The sequence below is a fragment of the Hippocampus comes genome, unplaced genomic scaffold (assembly GCF_001891065.2).
Source record: "Hippocampus comes isolate QL1 unplaced genomic scaffold, H_comes_QL1_v1.1 scaffold132, whole genome shotgun sequence".
Lineage (NCBI taxonomy): Eukaryota > Metazoa > Chordata > Actinopteri > Syngnathiformes > Syngnathidae > Hippocampus > Hippocampus comes.
This window is the reverse complement of record NW_017805467.1, coordinates 980,137-1,001,879: the sequence shown is the minus strand read 5'-3', so window position 1 is coordinate 1,001,879 and position 21,743 is coordinate 980,137. Positions and strand designations below refer to the sequence as shown.

At 40.8% G+C, this 21,743-nt stretch overlaps 1 protein-coding gene and 1 long non-coding RNA gene across 2 annotated transcripts; both read right to left on the bottom strand.

The window, feature by feature from the left end:
- Nucleotides 1–3,400: 3,400 nt before the first annotated feature.
- Nucleotides 3,401–8,549, bottom strand: b3gnt7 (UDP-GlcNAc:betaGal beta-1,3-N-acetylglucosaminyltransferase 7). Its single transcript, XM_019875509.1, has 2 exons — nucleotides 7,949–8,549; nucleotides 3,401–5,964 (listed from the first exon to the last, which is right to left on the bottom strand). Coding segments are annotated over exons 1-2 (1,242 nt in total). The 5' UTR covers nucleotides 7,951–8,549; the 3' UTR covers nucleotides 3,401–4,724.
- Nucleotides 8,550–14,176: 5,627 nt separating this feature from the next.
- Nucleotides 14,177–21,197, bottom strand: LOC109518944 (uncharacterized). The gene is made up of 2 exons (XR_002168846.1): nucleotides 21,089–21,197; nucleotides 14,177–15,785 (listed from the first exon to the last, which is right to left on the bottom strand). It is a non-coding gene; the product is annotated as an uncharacterized LOC109518944 (long non-coding RNA).
- Nucleotides 21,198–21,743: the final 546 nt, after the last annotated feature.

Genomic DNA, 21,743 nt, shown 5'->3' with positions numbered 1-21,743 from the left:
AGCCAATAGCGAATGACATAAGACATCGCAGGGTGAAAAATTGTACTGAATGGCGAGAAATACTAACGTGATGTTTGTCGCTTCTTGTATTATTCATGTCAACTCTTTGTCCACCAGGGGGTAGTCAAACAATAGCTGAGTGCTCTCAATATGTAGTTCAGCACAGTACTTCCCATGCATCGAGTACATACTACTGTAATTTTGAAATAACCATGACATCTCAATGAGATACCTGCAACATGTTTTCGCAAAGCTAAATTGCATTTCTAAATCCATATTTAGCTCACCATTCCCCAATATCTGTTTGATGCTAAGTGTGAAGTGCTCCAACTCTCTTATGATGCCTGTTTTTAGAGTACATGCTTTATTAGATGTTATTTGCGATAGATTTTTCGATTATTAGGGAAAATTAGAGATTAACAAGACAAAGCAGCTCGAAAGGCTGACATTTTTCCCAATGGTCGAGTGGTTAGCGCGTTCACCTCACAATCTCGTGGGTTCGATCCCAGCTCCGGCCTTCCTGTGTGGAGATAGCATGTTCTCCCCATGCCTGCGTGGGTTTTCTCCGGGTACTCCGGTTTCCTTCCGCATTCCAAAAACATGCATGGCCGGCTGATTGAACACTTGAAATTGTCCCTAGGCGTGAGTGTGAGCGTGGGTGGTTGTTTGTCTCTGTGTGCCCTGCGATTGGTTGGCAACCGGTTCAGAGTGTCCCCCGCCTACTGCCCGAAGACAGCTGGGATAGGCTCCAGCACCCCCCCCCCTCCCCCGCGACCCTAGTGAGGGTCCGGAAAATGGGGGCCATAATAGCATTTTTTTTTTTAGACCTCCATTTTTGAATGGAATAGTGACTGGTATTATTTGGTTCTTTAAGTCTAAAAAAATATATATTTTGGCCCCTCATTTGTTTTGTTGCTTCACTTTGTGACCAAAAAATGTGTAATAAACAGCTATTTAAAAAAAACATGATAAAGGATATGCATTAATATGTATATGCATTCACATACCGGTATATTGCCACATTTCCATTTGCCCCAAACAGCCACACAACCTCCACTTGACAGGGCAACTCACCACACCGCCTGGCAGGATCCACTAAATTGTGCAACCCTCACACAGCAAGTGGGGTTCTACCAGTCTTGGCTACTATTTTTGCGGCAATTCAATATATGAATTGCCATTGCATGAGGTGGCAACATCGCAACGACAGTCGTGGAGACAGTAATGGGAAAATGAAGGTTCAACATGCGTCATTAACCAGTTGTAATTTTTTTTTTTACTCCTCTCAATGACACTGTTGGTTTAAGAAATGGCGAGTCAGAGATGAGAGGAGCCAGAAATTTGGCTGCCAATCAGGAACCGGTCCCTGTGTTTTTCAACGATTCAACAGAAAGAGCCAGCTGGTTCATGACTGATTTCTCGTGTGGAAGGATTCCAAGAAGTCCTCATCCCACACAAGCATTTTGTAGCATCTTGAAAAATGTGAAAAATTTTGCAGCAGACAAAATGGCACCTGTCGAAATTAAAAACCCCAATTCGAATGATGTTCTGAAGTTACATAAAATGTAAATACTGTATAAACAGAATACACTGATTTGCTCATCCTTTCAACTTACATTTAATTGAATGCGCTACAAAGACTATTTAATGTTCCCTATTTTAGAGAATGAATTGATGCAGACAACAGCTCTGACCATAAGCAATGCTCTTTTTAATTTTAAGTCAAGCATTTAACATTCTCATCTCTCCTTGTGCCAACAAACTTATTCTTCTTGGGGCCTTTGAGGCAAGATCGAGCTGTTGCGTGAAAGACTGAGGTGCCCTCCAGCCAACCTATTAACCAGACTGACATCAAAAGACTCCACCGATTCGTGTCAACAAATATGCTGTTGAACAGCAGGCTACTTTGGGAAACAGGGTGTGTACCCAGTTTGAGTGGATTGGTGTCACTTGAGTGGGAAATTTACCCTGGATGACAGTGCAATTTGGCCAGTGATTGATATCGTGCATTTTACCAGCCACAAAGCTGCTAACAATAAAATCTAAATGCCGTTTCCATCAGAGAAAAAAAAAATCAGTATGTGATACATCTCGACTGACAGACTAACTGTGTTAGGGAGGAGCTAAATGTCGTCTGGGTTGCTAGAGCATCCCCCCCCCCCAATTTTTCCCAATTTACCTGTGTTAGGGAGGAGCTAAATGTCGTCTGGGTTGTTAGAGCATCCCCCCCCGCCCCCCAATTTTTCCCAATTTATTTATAAATGCACAAGAATTAACACGTGTTTTGAGCTCACAGTTTGTTGTATCGCCAATGGATTGTGTTATTTATTCATTCATTCATTCATTCATTTTCCGAACCGCTTTATCCTCACTAGGGTCGCGGGGGGTGCTGGAGCCTATCCCAGCTGTCTTTGGGAAGTAGGCGGGGGACACCCTGAATCAGTCGCCAGCCAATCGCCGGGCGCACAGAGACGAACAACCATCCACACCCACACTAGGGACAATTTAGAGTGTTCAATCAGCCTGCCATGCATGTTTTTGGAATGTGGGAGGAAACCGGAGTACCCGGACAAAACCCACACAGGCACGGGGAGAACATGCAAACTCCACACAGGGAGGCCGGAGCTGGAATCGGCACCTCTGCACTGTGAAGTCGACGTACTAAGCACTGGACTACCGGGCCGCCTGTTGAATTTATAATGTAGGCAGTTCTAAACATTTCACTGGGATGAAATGATGGGGCTTCAACGATTCCTCCGTGAATAGTGGGGGTTCTGAATTCAGATCCAGGAGGAACTATGAGGTCTAAGATTAAGAGATGTGTTTCAATAGATGTGCGTTATGTTGGACATAGATGACAGTGGAACGAGATGAACCTCTGTAAACTGCGCCTCTGTGATGAGAATTGCCACGCAGTCTGCTATTGATGGAGAACTTCATTGTACTGTCATGATGCATGACTGTGAAGACGACAATAAGCCAAGTCTTTTAAAATGTATCCATTACTACTACCGTGTGTTGTAAAATAAACTATGCTCTAAAAATATATATTTTTTTGCTAACGCTTTGCAGCTTTATTTAAGATACTTAAAATGGGGGGAAAGAAAAAAAGATTTTAAAATCATGTCATGAGTTTTTGGTAAATTCCAAAATATGATTAAAGTTCATCACAAACAGTGGTCTTGCCTTTGTGTTGTAAAAAAAACAAAAAACAAACTGAGGGTGCCGCGATTTCATGCCATGTGGGATGATGCAGATAAAATATGCACGGTTGACCAGTGACAGTGGTTGTGTGACTGCTCAAACATTGGACACTATTGTTGGATGACCTCCTGTATATAAAAGATCATGCATGTTGATAACGGCGAAGACTGATCGAGGACAGAATTACAAGGAAAAATTATGCTTGGACCAAAACAGGACATTTATTTACACCTTCAAATTCACATATCAAACATTGCTTAATTAACATCCACTCCCAACACAGTTATCACGGATTCCATGCTTTAAATTAAATATCAACCCCACATTTAACACCCATTTGTCAATGACAGGACTCTTAAATTAACGTGTTGCATATTCGTACCAGTAATAGTTTGAGTACAGGGTCATAACGTAAACCTATCAATATCATGTCAAGTATATCAGCACATTCAATGATATGGGCAGTCCACATCTTAGCAATTATTATTTTTTTTTTAATGTTAACATTTCCAGTACTATCTACTATGGAGTAGCAGATGTCCACTTCACTTCGGCAATATTCTTTGCCAAGTGCAAGGACCGCTGCAATACAAAGAATGGATTGAAAAGTTGATCTATGTCTAAACAAAGCACTGGTATTGTAGTGGTATATGCTGCTGCCTTTCATTGATCTGCCCTGGTTTTGATTCCCAGCCACAGTCGCAAGCAAGCCCTGTTAAAGAATGAATGGTTTGCTTCAAAGAAGGACATCTGATATTTAAATTTAAAAAAAAAAAAAAAAAAAAAATCAAGCCGCCCCAAAAAAACTGTGCTATGCAAATCATGTGATTGAGTAACATGCCGTGGCGACCCCTGATGGGACAAGCTGGAAGTCGCAACGGCATGCATGTCCAGATGTTCACCTTGAATAATGGCAATTGAATAGAGTCTGGCTCACCGGGGTAGAGAGTCATTCTCTTAATTTTTAATTGTTTAAGCCTTTTTGGCACACATATACTGGTCAAAGTAAAGGAATGTGAAATATTTCGTACACAAAAATGCACAATGGCTGTGCATTGATGGCTTGCAGACACTGGCCTCTAGGGGCAGGGAGGCTAAATATTGACAACTGTCATTTTAGCCTTTAAGATCAAAAAAAAAAAAAAAAAAGAAGACAACTTTAACAATTATTAATTCTTTTGGGCAGGCAGAAACATTCAAATCTGTGTTGACCAATAATAACTCTTATTCACATTGATGGGTTTCTCAACAGTCAGCCATTGTCTTCTACTTAAGAGACCAGTGAAAGAAGTACAATATGCTGCAAATGATTTATTCAACAGCAGGTCATTGAACTGCCTTATAAATACCCACATTTCCCACTCGATAATTTGCGTGACTTTATAAGCGCGGAACTAACAAATGCTGTCACAGCCTCTCTCCACAGAAAGGAGAGTACGCAATGCTTGCCTTTGACTGTTTCAGCAAACATCAAGATTCAGCTGGCGTCTCAGCGCTGTCCATTCCTCGTCCTCGCCAAGCTATAGGATCTCGACTTTTTGCGAGCAGACCAGGTCACTGTTGACCAGATTCCACATGTGTCTGAGTTCCGTTGGGAGCAGTTTGTGAACAACAATCATGCTGCGAAAGAAACAAGGTTCTTTATTCAACTTGCTGCTTTTGTTTTTCACAAGGCCAAACGTCTTAAAGGCGTTGTGTTTGATCGGAGCGACCTGAAGGACCTCGAGGCACATACCCAAGAAGACATCATCAATGGGGTACAACTCCAGGGTGTCTGCTACCCAGTGAAGCCTCCGCGCCACAGTTCTATCCATCAGAAACCCCCCTCCACCCGCATACGGAGGGTAATGGGTCTTGTTGTAAAGAGCTTGTGGGATGTAGTACTTATTTTCCTTTTTACGGATTGGCCTCGCCTTAAAAATCACATCGCCTACAAAGAGATTCCTCGCATGGCTCGTGCTGTCCAGAAACTCCAAAATGTTCTCCACGTTGACAAAGACATCGTCGTCTCCCTTGAAGATGTAGTGAACGTTTGGGCAGTAGGTGTGGAACCATTTGAGGAAATGGGTCTCTTTCAGTGTGAGATTGAAGAAGCTATCCAAGAAGCCCCACTGGAGGATATCACCATAGATGTGGTTCTCATACTCCACAAGCCTCTGATGGTTTGCCCTTTCGGCACGGTTGGACGGTTGACCGAGAAGGAAAAGCGTCTTTATCCTCTTGCCATTCAACACTCGCTCCTTCCCCCAGGTTTTCCGAATGACTTCTCTACGGTCATGCTGGGTAGCCACTGACTTGATCACCATGAGTAAATATATTTCCCCCGCGCACTTCTCGGGGTGGTTGAGAAGCATTGGGAAGTAGCGACAGTGCCGGTAAAGCATGAACTGCTTGAAGTTATCCTCCAGTCCCCGAAACCAATCCTGGCCTGAGAGACTGAGATTGGCGCTACAGTTGGAGCTGGTTACGTCCCAGGTTGTGGCGCTGTTTTCTTCAGTGACACGGGGTTCCTGGGTGGTTGACCGACCAGGCAGGAGTGGCTGGCGTTTGCTCTCCTTCCAAAAACTTTTTATTCTCTGAGAAGAGTGTAAAGCTACAGAGTCCACTCCCTCCGAAGCATCCATGCGAGCCTGCCTGTCGAGTTGGAACGGAGCCCCCATGTTAATGCTTCCTCTCTGGACCACAGTCAGAGCCACCACTGCCAGGCAGAACATGACAGCCACCCTTTTGTACACCTTCCAGCGATCTCTGTTGTTCATCCTGGTCAAGACAAAGGGAAGACAAAGCAATACAGTTGAATTCAGCACACTGTAATTTTATGGCTTTTCCACTGAGCAAGCTATCTGGTGGTATCTTGACCTCAAGAAGTAAGGTGTAGTGAATTGAGGAGTTTCATTTTGCCACAATACAGTGCTTTACCACCATTTTGTGGCTTTTTAGGGCAGGTGTCCATTACTTGCAAACATTTGCTGTTCACGGCAGGGCTCCATCCCTGTCTGCATAATGTGAGTCAACGGAACACATATAGGTTCACAATCATAACGAGGGAAATGATAACTACAATGTGGACGAAAAGGAGAATTGCTTTTCAATGTATGTATATTTTTGCCTTTTCCTTTGCTTTTCAGCAAACTTTTTTTCCCAAATGCAAGTTCGAAGGGCTTCACAATGGAGGAAAGCCACAGAGGAAAGCTGTAATGATAAAAAATAGAACTGAAAAAGCAACTTATCGCCAGCATACCAGGTGAGCTGTATATAAATCGTAACCGTAGATGTGAGTTCAAGGATACCAGTCATTTCCAAGGCACAATTAGGTGAATCATGAATTAAATTCATAACACTAAGGCAATTTAGAGTCTTCAATTGACCTACCAAGCATGTTTTCGCAATGTGGAAGAAAGCCGGACTGCTGGGAGAAAAAAAACAAGAAAAAACAACATCCTAACACAGGGAGAACTTGCAATCTCCACACATGACATCCTGAGCAAAATTTGGCTGTGAGACAGATGTGCTAACCACCACTAAAAACATAAAATTCTATTTAAAACACAAACTGCACAGGACTCTGGAACAAAATATTATAATGTAATCGCTATCAATGGGAAATCATATTCTGGAATGCGATCACATTTAAATTCACCCGGTTTATATGCACTATAATTATCCGTATAGTGTGAAGGAGTTTGACATAGGAGTGATGTGTAGTAGTTCCCTTGCCTTACTTCAGATTAAATGCAGGATGAGTGGTACTGAAAATGGATGGACGGATACTGGCATAAGCCGAGCAAAAAAACGTGCTGAATTATTTTCCTCTCAATTTTTCATTGCGAGAGGTCAATACAACAGAAACATGAAGTAAACACCAACAAACTGGTGGGCAGAGGTCAGAAATCTGGTCGCTTATTTATTTATGTTTTAAATTTGGATAGAAAATATTCAAATCTCTGTTTTTGAATGTTACTATAGTGGCACCCAAAGGAAACTCAGTAGTGAATAGACTACATTAAACTGTCAAAATTACCTTACGTAGCAGAAATGTAGTGTGCATTGAAAATAACGAAAAAGGCTTTATGGCCATAAGATGTTCCCACATTTTATTCTAAAAAATATACTTCCTCCTTTGTGGAGCTGGCAAACCAAAGAACTTGTGTGCGGAAAGAATATTTAATATAAATTTTATGTACTGTACCATTTTTTTGCACACAGTCTATTCCCCCCCATCCCCAAAGATGTTGGGCAGTAGGGTGTAATCGAGTGACATTTGTTCATTAGTATGGTATCACTTGGAGAAAAATGTGAGGAGCTGTGGCACTTGCAAAGTGAAATAAAGCCCACTAATTGTCACATTTCCATCATTTCATGCCGGGGCTCTTTGCACTCTCCAAAGACACTTCCACGTGAGACCTTAACTCTTGTTTTCAAGTCTCTATTTAGGGCCCCCCAAAACAACTTGATTTTAATACAGTTGCTGATCGAGATAATCCAGTGCAACTGGGCTTTTACAATTTCTGAAACTCACTCCATGGTATTTACGAATTCCCGTCATCAGTATTAATTGTAGCCTATCACATTCACAAATTGTGGAAAACTTTTACAAATGACGATTTTAAAGTACGAAAAAAAATCTGTAACTTGTGGAAGGGTGAATTCATTTAATAATAATGAACGACATTGTTCAGTTATGCATACAGCCGTAACTGTGGGAACGAAGGTCAGAAAAGGAAACGATTAAAATAACACTTACATTGTGCTTCGGTCAGGTCTGTGGAGCTGTTGAGGTTGATGTGATAAAACGAAGCAATTAACTGTTGATATAGATCAGCGGAGAAAAGTCGAACCGTGAGGACGCTGAACGCTTTGGGGGCAAGACTGTAAAAGAATCCTTTACATGAAAAGTCAGCTTCTTGCAACTTATTGCAAACAGACAAACAGACACACACAAATCAAGGGAAAAAAGAGACGTCCTTGTGCACCGTGCAGCTGCGGTCTCCGCTCACTCCCACACCGGCTTGCGCTTTTCAACACGTACCCGCGGCGCGCACATTGCTACGTCACAAAAAAGAGCCCACCCAACCGGTGCACTGCACAGACTCCACCACTTCACCGTTTCATTCGTTTTCTTCGTATATAATCGGAACAACAATGATAGTCTTTTTCATTTGTCTGCAAACTTAATTTCTTCATCCCTACAATATATGTTTTGCTTTAGTTCTGACTTTCTTTACATTTTTTAATACCAAAGTCTTCGCTGCATCATGATGAGTGCGCCATACTGCGCTTGACATCTATGTCACCTTTGAATGAAAGTTATAATGAAGGCAGTGGTTCAGTCATCTACTGCAGTGGTTCAATCAAAGGAGCCTCTGCCATGGAGGGTAAGACACACCCGACTTAACTTGTCAATTAGTTATGACACGCCTGATTGGCCATCGCTGGCTGCAGATGATCGCATCCGTTGCTTGTTCAATCAGTGCTGCGGGAAATTCAGTTCTCTCAGTAGTCAACGTGTGACTGTCGTGCAGAAAAAAAAGTATACTTATCTCTTGAAATTTTAATTACTTTTTCTGTTTTTAATAAATGCGTTTTTTATACCTTGAATTTTTTTTTCACTAATGAAGGGTTCGGTGAATGTGCATATTAATTGGTTGGGTTCGGTATCTTGAAGGTGAAGAACCACTGATCTACTGGATTCGATGGGCTGAATCAACTGGCCACGTGGCTCAGGCCATTTGTAGGCCCATAGCCAGAGTCATGTTCCCAAATGGTTAAATCTTCGCCTGACAGTTAGAATTGTTACAAAAACTTTTTTTTTTTTAAAGCTAGGTTGTCTCGCCCTTTGTAAACTTTACTTCACATCTCCTTAAATGCTATGCATCTTGTCAGCAAAGGGATAACAACCTACCTTTACTTTTATAGCTTCATTATAAAGCAGTTGACTTCTTTTTACACTTGTAGAACAACTTAGTATCTTATCAAATGTGACTTAAAATTGCCTGTACCGTTCAATAACTGAGCAGTGTATATTTCTAATAAAGCAGATTTTAGTAGTCCTCTGGAAGGTCAGTGTTGGCTTACTTACAGTATGTTGATCAAATATGGTCTGTTGTGAACATTCGCTCATATTTTTTAAAAATAAAAGTAACTAATAAAGATCACAGAAGAACGACTTAGTTGGAGGTCACATTTGGGATGGAATTTCCATTCAACATGCCACAATGACTGACTGAACTATTATTATACTGGACTCACCCCCACTCACCTATTTTTACGATGCTTATATTTATATTTATATTTATTTACATACTTTTTGTCTTCTACTTTCTCGCTTTCATAATTTGCTGCTGTAAATTGGAAATTTCTCCATTGTGAGACAAATAAAGGTTTTCTTATCTTATTAATCAATATGGAGTGAACAACGTGCTGTGACATCAGCAAGAGGTCCTGTTGTTAATGATCAGTGACTGTGCAAACTCCAAAAGCTTTTATGCTTACCTCGGTCACTGTGTGACTAAGGCTTATACACGCATACGTCAGCAACTGGCGGCCCGTGGGCCACATGCGGCCCCGACCACACTCTTGAGTGGCCTCTTGATTAATTTAAGAAAACAGAGGGTGTGTTGTGAGGAAAAAAAATACACACACACACACACATACACACGTGTGTAGAGAGAGAGAGAGAGAGAGAGAGAGAGAGAGAGAGAGAGTATATATATATAAATATAAAAGGTCATCCCCAAATGTTTCTCAGAAATAATGCATTTGGAAGGACAAGTCAAGCCCAAGATTGATTTTGTCACTCCTCAAAAGCTATAGCTGAATATTTCTGTCAATCCCGTGGACTGAATAACTGAGCGACGGCTCCCCATTTTCCATTTCCAAGCGAACACAATGGCAAGCACAATGCTGGGACCAACTGTGCTCTTCCGCCGCTTTGTCAATTTTGAGAAAGGACAGCAACATGCCTCTGTGTGCTTCAAAACAGGAATTTTCTCAATCTGAACACAGCTGTGATCCAAACGGCCCCCTTCCTCTCCTTCTCTCCATTTCCTGAACCCAACAAGTTATCCTTCTCAGGGCCATGTGCATCCTGTTGCCTGCCGACGCTGCTTTTTCCCGTTTGCAATTTTTTCCCTCCCCCGCCCCCCGAACAACTGCAGCTGCAGAGCGGCAAAACATTGTTCATCACCGACGGCCCGCAGCCACACTTGATCTAACTCTAGTCTCCTCATGAAGAGGTTACATGGCAGCACACACACAGTGCAGCTTTTCTCACCTCCATGAGGCATTTGGGCACCTCTTTGCTCTTTGTGCTGCTTTTACAGCCCGCACACATGAGAGTGGCTTCCAACAGGTGCAGGAGGTTATTTTTAGTTTAATTGATAGAAAATCAAGGCCTTCCTCGATCAGATAATGTTGTCCCACGTGAACCTAGCTGAAGTTTATAGGAAATAAAAATGCATATTTACCTGCTTCTACTTTCCAGGCATTATAATATTCTGTTGGACCAATTCCTGTGTGCGTTTAGGCAAATCACGGCTGACAAGGGCATTTTGTTAAAGGACCGCAGTGGTCCTAATAATCATATCGATGGACAAGTTATGTCAGCAAGGAGTATGAGTAGTGTCTCACAGGTGAGAGGTTCTAGGTTTGAATCTAGGTTTGTGTGGAGTTTGCATGTTCGTCCCTGGGATCACATGGGATTTCTTCAGAATCTCACATTCTCAACACTTGCATGTTGGATTAATTGAAAACTCTTCATTGGCGGTGTGTATTGTTGTTTGTGTATATGTGTGATGTGATTGAACGGTGAGCAGTTCCAGGTTGGAAGTAAGACACAAGCGCATTGGGTTAATAATTAGTGAACAACGTCCTTGTCTGACGAAACTGACCTTAGCATGGACAAGCATGGATGTGACCAAGAGAAAAGTTGCTAAGTCATAAATTAGGTGGAATAACTAAGTTGATTACATTTTTGTTTCCTGCCTTGCCACTTCTACATCAGCTGTACCTTTCTATCGTTTGTTTTAGTTTTTACAAGAACAAGGAAGCTGTCAAGGTGAGCAGCGATGAAAGAAAAACAGGCTGTTAATACAAAGTGGAAATTTCCGTCTTTTAGCCCACAGGAAGGTTGCCCTGATCCTTTTGTTGAGATAAACCCACCGGAGGGGATTACCGGGGGTCTGTCAAGTGTCTTGCGCTCAAGGCTCACTGTCACCATGAAGGAATTTACTGTTGAGGAGGCGGGACATGCTTGCGGGGATAGCGACCCCCTCCACACTTACCTTTTCCACTCAGCCATCAAGTGAGGATGTTCTTCTCTGACAAGGCAGCAAGAACAAAGGCACCTGCCTCTTATCCAAAAGGCCAACACAACCACCACTCCACCGCGGCCCCCGCTGGAGGTGGTTTTGCATTCAGCCCCTCGCCCAGCAATTAGGCCCCAAAGGGGAATACGCATCAGCAAACATCAGCAAACGCCTATACCAGACCCAGACCGTACCTTCATCAGCGATTGCCTTACGAAGTTGAATAAGTGTCTGCACCCATCGCCTGGGTGGCCTTGTGTGCCAAACAGGCCTAATCTAACAAGGATAAAGCCGTTACAAAATCAGCTGGTGTGAAAACACGTGGCGACTGATTAAACTACCTCAAGGTTACATCAACCCAACTGTAGCTTGAGACAGAAATGTAAATAAGAGTGGAAAAGTTGTCATTTGGTAAGCCGATGCATTCGCCAACTGTGGCACTGATTTTCATTCCTGTTCACGAGTCAACAGCGCAATAGAACTGTGGAATGACTCTGTGTCCAGCAAAACATGCTAACTCACTCTAGTGTACATACTAACATTCACGCAAAAGGCTCATGGTGACATTTGGAATGACATTCTTGAAAGGGCACACTATCAAATCAGTGATATCCTAAGAGGTTCTCTTCGAGTGGAATAATGAACTATGATGGTTTGTAAAATTGCTAACTGTTATCGTCACTGTCCATTTTCTTACTGACATTTTCTTTATTTGCTGTGCCCACCCAAACTACCAAGCATGCCTTTAAAGTGTCAACAACAGTGTAACAGCATTGTTGGAAGCAATGGTGGGGTCACTTGGATCCATCTCTCGGGACTGGGCAAGAGGAAACCGGAGGTTCACAGGAGAGGCGCCCTGAAATGCTCTCCTCTTCTGGCTGGCGTCACCCGTTATCAGCACCGCACATGGCTGCTTAACTTACTGATAAAAACAGCTCAGTGGGCTGCTACTGACCAGAAGATGGATGAGACCCAAAAATTGTTGGAAATTTGTTTGTCTTGAGGAACAAGCCACATTACTTTCACTGAGTTGCACAGAAAAACTTTTATCTAACGACCGTCTCGTCTTTCTCAAAGCTTTAGCCTTGACTTAACAATCTCTTCATTTTGGAAAAATCAAGCCTGGCCTTTCCAGGATTCTCATTTTCATGTCGATTACACTTCTTCATCTTCATTTTTGTGCCGGGGCATGTTTAGTTAACCATGTTTGGGACCGCATTGCGCCTCGCTTGGCATTCCGACGGACAGAGCTGCCTCGCCCCCGGCGCATCTGACAATTTAGTGACAGAAAGTAGACCGCGCTTGGGGTAAAAAAGGACACAACTTAATTTCCATGCCAGGGTCTAGTTTAGCGTGTTTATAAATTTGGTGGACCGTGCTATGCCTTGCTGGGCGTTCTGGCACACAGAGCTGCCATCGCTTCTGTCAATTTGAAAACAAAGATTAGACTAGATTTTGACTTGCAAAAGGCAAGTCTAAGTGGTGGTGTGGGTGGTATAACACGATTATGGTGGATTTGATCGAGCCGCAGGCAGACCGATTTGGCACACTGCGGACGTGTGTGGTGGAAATCATTGTATGGCATCCATAAATATGAGAACAGCATGTGACAGTCCTCCTGAATCACTGTAGAAATCAATTAATTGAACAAATGATTAGCATCATTTCAAAAATATTGTCATATCACCCTACTAACCGGGAGGCAGAACTATTGGGGGTGGAGTTGTCCCACACAGATGCTCAATCATGGTCCAAGGAGGCTTATACTTGCCCACTTCACATGCACGGCCGACTAAATCATCTGCTAAATTTTAACAAAATTTCTGCTTCTGCAATGTCAAGCATAGCGTGTGCTTAGACTGCTCTGAGTTTAATAATGTCCAATATAACAGATCTTTATTTATACAGCACTTTCACAACGGCTGTATACATCAATGCCAGCGGTTACGTAAGTGCAAAGTCACATTTGTAAATAGTAGATGGGTATTTATACATTTATAAAGCGTAATATCGCTCGTTTTGGCTTTTCCGTAACTCACTTTTAGTCTCCTGGGGGATGAAGTGTCCAATGATTCGCATTGAGGATGCTGCCAGCGAGCAGCAGCACAATGTGAGGAAACAAGTCGCACATGACACATTGACGCACTTGCATGCAGGTGGCTTAGTAACCCTTAGCTCCAGCATGCTGGTACAGTCCAGCTGTAATCGCAGCATAGAGGAAGCCGCTGCTTTTTTTATCAAAACAAAACAATGAAGAGCTAGAGAGGGAACATAGATGTCTGCTGACTTGTAACACAAAAGGGTGGAAAACTTTTCTCATCACATTATGCCTGCATTACAGCATCAAGTGTGGACTAAATATGTGTTACATGCGCTAAGTATGAAAAAGTCAAGCTAATAATACTGAAAACAGAGGAAAAAACTGGCATCACGCACCGGAAATCTCTCACTCAGATATGCTGGGTTTGCCTTTTTTTCCATTTCCACGCTTGAAAAAACAAGGCTCATCTGCTGTTTCACCTTTTTTTTCCCCCCAGAACAGTGTCACTTTAGAGCATAGTCCCCTTGAGTCGGAAGTCTATTTATATCAAGATTTAAAGAGAATGGCCAATAGAAGAGGCTCCCCTTATTCCCTTTAAATATGAGTGGAAAGATAACAGATAAAGTTGGATTTCAAGTCATTTATTTTGTATGAAATAACATTTTCAAGACACAATAATAATAACATTCCACATACATTTACATGATTGGAGTTGGAACAGTGAAAATGCACATCGTAAAGGATGAAACATTCATTTATTTTTTTGCGAGATGCTGTGTAAACATTGTAATAGATATTAATCTAAAAACAACTAGAAAGTAGTTGTTGTCCACAAAGCGATACACACATTTAAATTCAGTCACTGACAATAGACATTTAGCTTTATTATTAAGAGATGCAAGCCTCCTGGATTTTGTCATTGTAAATGGTAACTAATCTGATAATATAACAGATTTATGATTCGTTTAAAAGTTGCAACTGGAAGTTGTGGCCCAAATCCAAATCATTACATACACATACATTCACAGCACATACAAACCTGCCCATCTTGTATCTTACCTCAATGTACAAACAAAACAATGATGGAACATTTTGTCCGTCTGTAGAAAATCAGAAATTACAATCCCATAATTTTCCAACTTTGAAAAAATAGAGACATATCCATTAGCTTTATTATTAAGAGATGCTATTTCAATTGTCATAAATGTATGATTATTGTCATACAATCACGATGATATCTTGCTACCGCTACAAAATCATACTGTTAAAACCATTTATAATTCATAAAGGTAAACTGACCAACTGCTCTTTGATTAAAAAAAAAAAGGCAGCTATTTTTTTGTCATTGCACAATTGCTTAACACATTTATAAAACACAGTGATAGTTTTTTTTTCTTCCTTTTTTTTTTTTTTAATGATATTGACACACCAAATTTAACCAGAAGTGTGACGTTCACTACATGTACTTCCTCATAGCTTGTCACGGAAACGTGATTAAAAGTTGAAAGACACAGTTTCCTGGTAGAGCTAATGTTTCAGTTGTGGTCTGAAGAGCCCCCTTTCTCATGCCAAAGGCCATCTTTGCATGTAGCGGAAAAGTGAAAGAGATGACCTCGGCAATCAGTGATTTTGGACTCTAACAAGCATTTTGACGACAGAGGAAATGAGGAAGAGAGATGTGCCGGTGGTACGAGTAACGTAATAGATATCTTACAATTAGACGCAATTATGATATTAGGCTAACAATTTATCATTAATGTCATAGAGTAGCTCTTAGTTTTGTTTTAGTCCCTTAAACCCTTTAGCAGCAAACAATGTGCTAATCACCAGTTTTAAAACTAAGACTCGCCAGTTCTGTCACGGTGGCAGGGTGTTCCACATATTCAGGTGCGCCAGGTGACCTTGTTAGGAGAGAAAGCGAGATAGCAGAGAGGAGGTCCAAACAAGGCCGCAAATAGCACCGGATTGGTCGGCCAGGGGGATGCGATTATTGTCTGAACCCGTATTGGGTTGCAAAAGTCTTTGCCGAAGCTGGGGGGAAAAAAATGAAGGACCACAATCCTTTGCATTGTTCAAGTCCCTCCAGCTCCCGTTGCTTATTCTCGACCCCCTCTCGTTTCCCTGACCGTGATCAAAACCTGGAAGGATGATGTTACAGGAAGCGTGATGTGCCGGGGGGGAAAGATCTACGCCGTGGTGACAGCTTACTCCTCACCGCCGTGTTGACTGGCTGCCTGAAGGAGAAGACAGGAGGTGAGGGATGAAGGTTTGGGGCGTTAGGAGTAGGGGTGGTATCGAAGGCATTTATCAAGTAAAACAATGACCGGTACGATTTTCTCCTCAAAGTGCTTCGATTGTGTCAGCAAGGTGCCTGTCCTCACATATTGGGTCAGTTTAAAATGAAAAGGCGGAAATGGTCTAATTTTCCAGGTAAAATTTGGACCGCAAAAACGTAGCCTGATTCCAAACTGTGGAATGTCACAAGGCATTTGGTGTTTTGACTGTCTATAAAAGCTATTCACACAAAAGGGCTTACTCAATTGTTCACCTCAAATCGACATTAGAGGTACTTGCCACGATGGGAAAACGGTCTTATCAACACCATGTGGGTATAATTTTATGGTGTTCCCGTCCTCCCATCATCCTTCCTTATTTACTTGTAGAGTGGGTGGCCGGGGCAAGGCACACGTCTATTGTGTCTCAAATGTAGCCCTGAGGGGGGGATGTGACTCAACTTGTGTCTGCCATTCCATCTCTTTTAAGATCAGGAAACGAGCAAGCTGCAATTATTAGTGATAATAAAACCTGACAGGCAGCAGAAACTGCACTCAAGTGTAAACAGGAAATAGGACCAATAACAGAGAAGTTGTGGATAAAAGCAATGGAAGCGCACAATAAATGTCCCATTTATTCAGTTTGCTGTGCCATGTGCATTCGCTTATCTGCCTCAAAGGTTTCGACTAAGTGACTTGCGTATGGCGTCACTGATGTATGACAAATGCCAGACCTCAAAAACACACTTAGCATTATGCTTGATTGCAGAATTTATGGATGAGGTTAGGGCCATGGGTACTGGCTCATCAAATGCAATGAAGATGTATGAGTGCAACATTTATGTGACCATCCATTTAAGAGCACTGTAAGCCCAGAGGTCAAGATTCATATTTGACATAATTGACGAAAACTGCTTGCTTTAAACTAGAGGTGCAACACTGAAGCCATTCAATGACAAGTCAACGATTCTCAAATTAGTCAATCATTTGTTTGGGAAAGTATAAATCATTTTTTTCAAATTTAAAATTCTCAAAATCCTCTGAATTTCAGCTTCACAGCAGTAAATGTTCTCCAATTGATGGAGCTTTGCATGAAAGCAGACCAGTGTTGTATCAAAATAAAACATTGACTTTTACTTTGGAAAATAATAATCAACATTTTTGCCTCTTTTCTGACATGACTAATCCAGCCATGAACTCATAATCAATTAGTTAATTTGAAATAATGTCCTGTTTTTGAGTAAAGGCACGGAAATTAAAACATGTTTGTTAAAAATCGCATTCATCGATTAATCAACAAAATAATCAATAGCATAAGCAATTTTTAATATAATCGTTAGTTGGAGCCCTCATTCAATTTTTTTTTATGTTAAAATGTAGCTGAATCTATCAAATGTTATGCATCACAAGGAGATGTGATTCCAATTCTATCTGCAAGCCTCCCCAATCACACCAGGAAGAAAAGCTTTTTACTACTGTATATGCTTTGTCGTGTGGTATAGTTAAAAAAAAAAAAAAAAAGTGCAGTAAAGTGATGTGGCTCAGTTTTTCGGTTCCGACATTGCGGTTCCTGTTCAAACACTCTAAAACTGTGTGTACAGAGGTGGTTCATTAATATGTTCACTTCCCAGCCATAACTTCGTATTTACATATATAAGATAACTATGGTAATTTATAACCATTGCTTCATTTCCATATAAAGATACTGCACAACAAGCCACATTTGTTTCGGTGTGTGTGGTTTTTTTTGTTTTTTGTTTTGATTCCACAAACAAAATTATGGCAGAAAACCATCGTAAATATTGCATCGCCATACTTCATGACTAGACGATTATGGACCTTCTTCAGTTTCCTTGAAAGGCTGAAAATTAGTTGACAAAAAATACATGGTTGTAAGCAATCACAATATATCTTATCAAATCCATATTACCCCCAGCCCTCATGATTTGTAATACACAACTGTCAGCAATAACACTGCGAGCAGCGATCAGAAAGCCCTCACCACATCTTTATCATTAAGTCTAAAAATGATCTCCAACTTTGATAGCACGCTCCGCAAACATTAGTTGGCATGCCTGAAATGCTTTGCTACTTCCTGCTTCTGATTGGGGTTTAATCAGAATTCCCCCTTCGGGGTTTGCTTCTACAAGTCCTGAATTTCTCCTAAATGGATAACATACATGTTGGACATGGTCCTTGAAACTTTTTTATATGTCCTGATTAACATATTCATGACAATTCCCGTCGATCTGTGAAAACGGTGTCGGGGCTACTTTTCTCTAACTTTCCAGTGGGTGTTACTGAGTTGGTTTTGTGGTGGTGTTGTCAACACAAAGGACACCGAAAATTTCAACAAGGCAACCAATTCGTAATTCCTTCTTTTTTTTTAAGTTGTCAAGATATTTTGATGCCCCTCAAAAGACAAATCACTCACCAGAGCAATAACAATTAACCAAGAGATCACGGGTACAAGATTACCATTGGGCTTGTGCCCTCATTAAAGTGTAGTTCATGGCTGCCCATTAAATCGATTGTGAGCTATCAGTAGCTCGCAAAGTGAGTGTCGTTAGGCTTCATGGCATGAACTCAATCACTGCCAGCCCTCCCAGTTTTACGCTGTTGATATCTCTGCCTGTCAATGGCAGTAAATGAGTTATTTAAAAAAAACAAAAATGTTTCCTCCCGCCTATAATCCGTTGTGAAATTTGTCACTTGATTTGACATGCATTCGTGCAGTTATGCAAGGTACGCAAATATATGCAGTATTGTACATATGAAGAATTGTAAATACAGTATATTTTGAATTAAATATTAAATGAGTAAATAAAGTCGGTTGATCATTTGGACTTTTTGGTCATTTTACTTGCATTCTGAAAAAGTGTAAGTTGCTCCCTATCGTTTGTTCTTCACAGAATCTTTTTGTATGCTGTTGGCAAGGAAATATGTTGAAATGAGTTGAGGAGTTTCATTTAGACATATACAGTATACTGTATACCACTATGCCGCCATCTTGTGGCAATGAGTTCGCTCTTTTGTGGTGTGTCAATTGGTATCTTGTGTCCTCTTTTCGCCACCCCCTTGCGAAAAGCAGCAATTTAATTCCCCTTGTTTTCCTGGGTCAGTTTTACATGAAACTTCCAACTAAGTGTGACAAATAAACAGCTTGCAGGAAGTATGCTTTGCATCTCATTTGGAGGGTTTTCTTTTTGTTTCTTCAAAATAACACGAGTCTTCCATTTCTTGACTGAGTGTTACAATAGACACACGCCGATTTTCAAGTCACCGCATTTCCTCCACGTGTTTCAGGATCGATTTTAAGGGTTTACTATTGGTTTTGACATTGCTTTTATTTAAAAAAACAAAAAAGTTTACTCCCGCCTATAATCCGTTGTGAAATTTGTCACTTGATTTGACATGCATTCGTGCAGTTATGCAAGGTACGCAAATATATGCAGTATTGTACATATGAAGAATTGTAAATACAGTATATTTTGAATTAAATATTAAATGAGTAAATAAAGTCGGTTGATCATTTGGACTTTTTGGTCATTTTACTTGCATTCTGAAAAAGTGTAAGTTGCTCCCTATCGTTTGTTCTTCACAGAATCTTTTTGTATGCTGTTGGCAAGGAAATATGTTGAAATGAGTTGAGGAGTTTCATTTAGACATATATAGTATACTGTATACCACTATGCCGCCATCTTGTGGCAATGAGTTCGCTCTTTTGTGGTGCGTCAATTGGTATCTTGTGTCCTCTTTTCGCCACCCCCTTGCGAAAAGCAGCAATTTAATTCCCCTTGTTTTCCTGGGTCAGTTTTACATGAAACTTCCAACTAAGTGTGACAAATAAACAGCTTGCAGGAAGTATGCTTTGCATCTCATTTGGAGGGTTTTCTTTTTGTTTCTTCAAAATAACACGAGTCTTCCATTTCTTGACTGAGTGTTACAATAGACACACGCCGATTTTCAAGTCACCGCATTTCCTCCACGTGTTTCAGGATCGATTTTAAGGGTTTACTATTGGTTTTGACATTGCTTCATTGTAATTCATCTTCATGCTGCTTTTACATTCGTAGGTTGGTTATTTAAGTTTTGATCATTAAACCAAAGTTTAATAGCTTTTTAAATTAATTTTTAGACCACATTGATTTGACCGACTAATTGCAGTATTGTACATATGAAGAATTGTAAATACAGTATATTTTGAATTAAATATTAAATGAGTACCGTAAATAAAGTCGGTTGATCATTTGGACTTTTTGGTCATTTTACTGTATAAGTAGCTTGCATTCTGAAAAAGTGTAAGTTGCTCCCTATCGTTTGTTCTTCACAGAATCTTTTTGTATGCTGTTGGCAAGGAAATATGTTGAAATGAGTTGAGGAGTTTCATTTAGACATATACAGTATACTGTATACCACTATGCCGCCATCTTGTGGCAATGAGTTCGCTCTTTTGTGGTGTGTCAATTGGTATCTTGTGTCCTCTTTTCGCCACCCCCTTGCGAAAAGCAGCAATTTAATTCCCCTTGTTTTCCTGGGTCAGTTTTACATGAAACTTCCAACTAAGTGTGACAAATAAACAGCTTGCAGGAAGTATGCTTTGCATCTCATTTGGAGGGTTTTCTTTTTGTTTCTTCAAAATAACACGAGTCTTCCATTTCTTGACTGAGTGTTACAATAGACACACGCCGATTTTCAAGTCACCGCATTTCCTCCACGTGTTTCAGGATCGATTTTAAGGGTTTACTATTGGTTTTGACATTGCTTCATTGTAATTCATCTTCATGCTGCTTTTACATTCGTAGGTTGGTTATTTAAGTTTTGATCATTAAACCAAAGTTTAATAGCTTTTTAAATTAATTTTTAGACCACATTGATTTGACCGACTAATATCATTTCTCAATGTTAGACTATTTTCAGAGTTTCCTCAGCGCTACAGTGGGCCAGTGCAGTGGTCCTGTCGTGTGGGATCTGCTGATGACCTGATCATTTCGATCAGGTGTATTGGAGGAGGGAAACATTTAAAACATGCAAAGTAGTGGCCCCCTCAAGGACCGGAGTTTGACACCTGTGGTCTAGAATGTATCCCTCGTAGAAAATGGGAGCTGCACTGTATTCCTCATAAAACTGTTACATCAAGCATTTGTAAGAGTAGATTTGGAGGATGAGTGACAGTAAAAAACATTTTCTCCTTGTAGAACACTCATGGGAATAAACATTTGTGCGGTGTTGATTTCTCATCGTTTTGAGTATATTATGCCTACCTCGACTCTGCTGTCTCGCTCCACTTGGGGAGCTTGAGGAGCACGGCCGACTGCACTGTTGAGGTTCAGCTTGGGAAAATGTGGGCGCCAGACTATACGCAGTGTTTCTTTTGGAGGGTTTTCTTTTTGTTTCTTCAAAATAACACAAGTCTTCCATTTCTTGACCGAGTGTTACAATAGACACGCGCCGATTTTCAAGTCACTGAAATGAAAAATTAAGTAAAAACGTTCAGGCTTTGCAAGTGAGTTAGTTTGTCCATTACGATATACAAACACGATACATAAAATAAGAAAGGTCGGCTTCTTCATGCTGCTTTTACATTCGTAGGTTGGTTATTTAAGTTTTGATCATTTTGGTTTAATAGCTTTTTAAATAAATTTTTAGACCACATTGATTTGACCGACTAAGTTGCATCGCCATACTTCATGACTAGACGATTATGGACCTTCTTCAGTTTCCTTGAAAGGCTGAAAATTAGTTGACAAAAAATACATGGTTGTAAGCAATCACAATATATTTTATCAAATCCATATTACCCCCCAGCCCTCATGATTTGTAATACACAACTGTCAGCAATAACACTGCGAGCAGCGATCAGAAAGCCCTCACCACATCTTTATCATTAAGTCTAAAAATGATCTCCAACTTTGATAG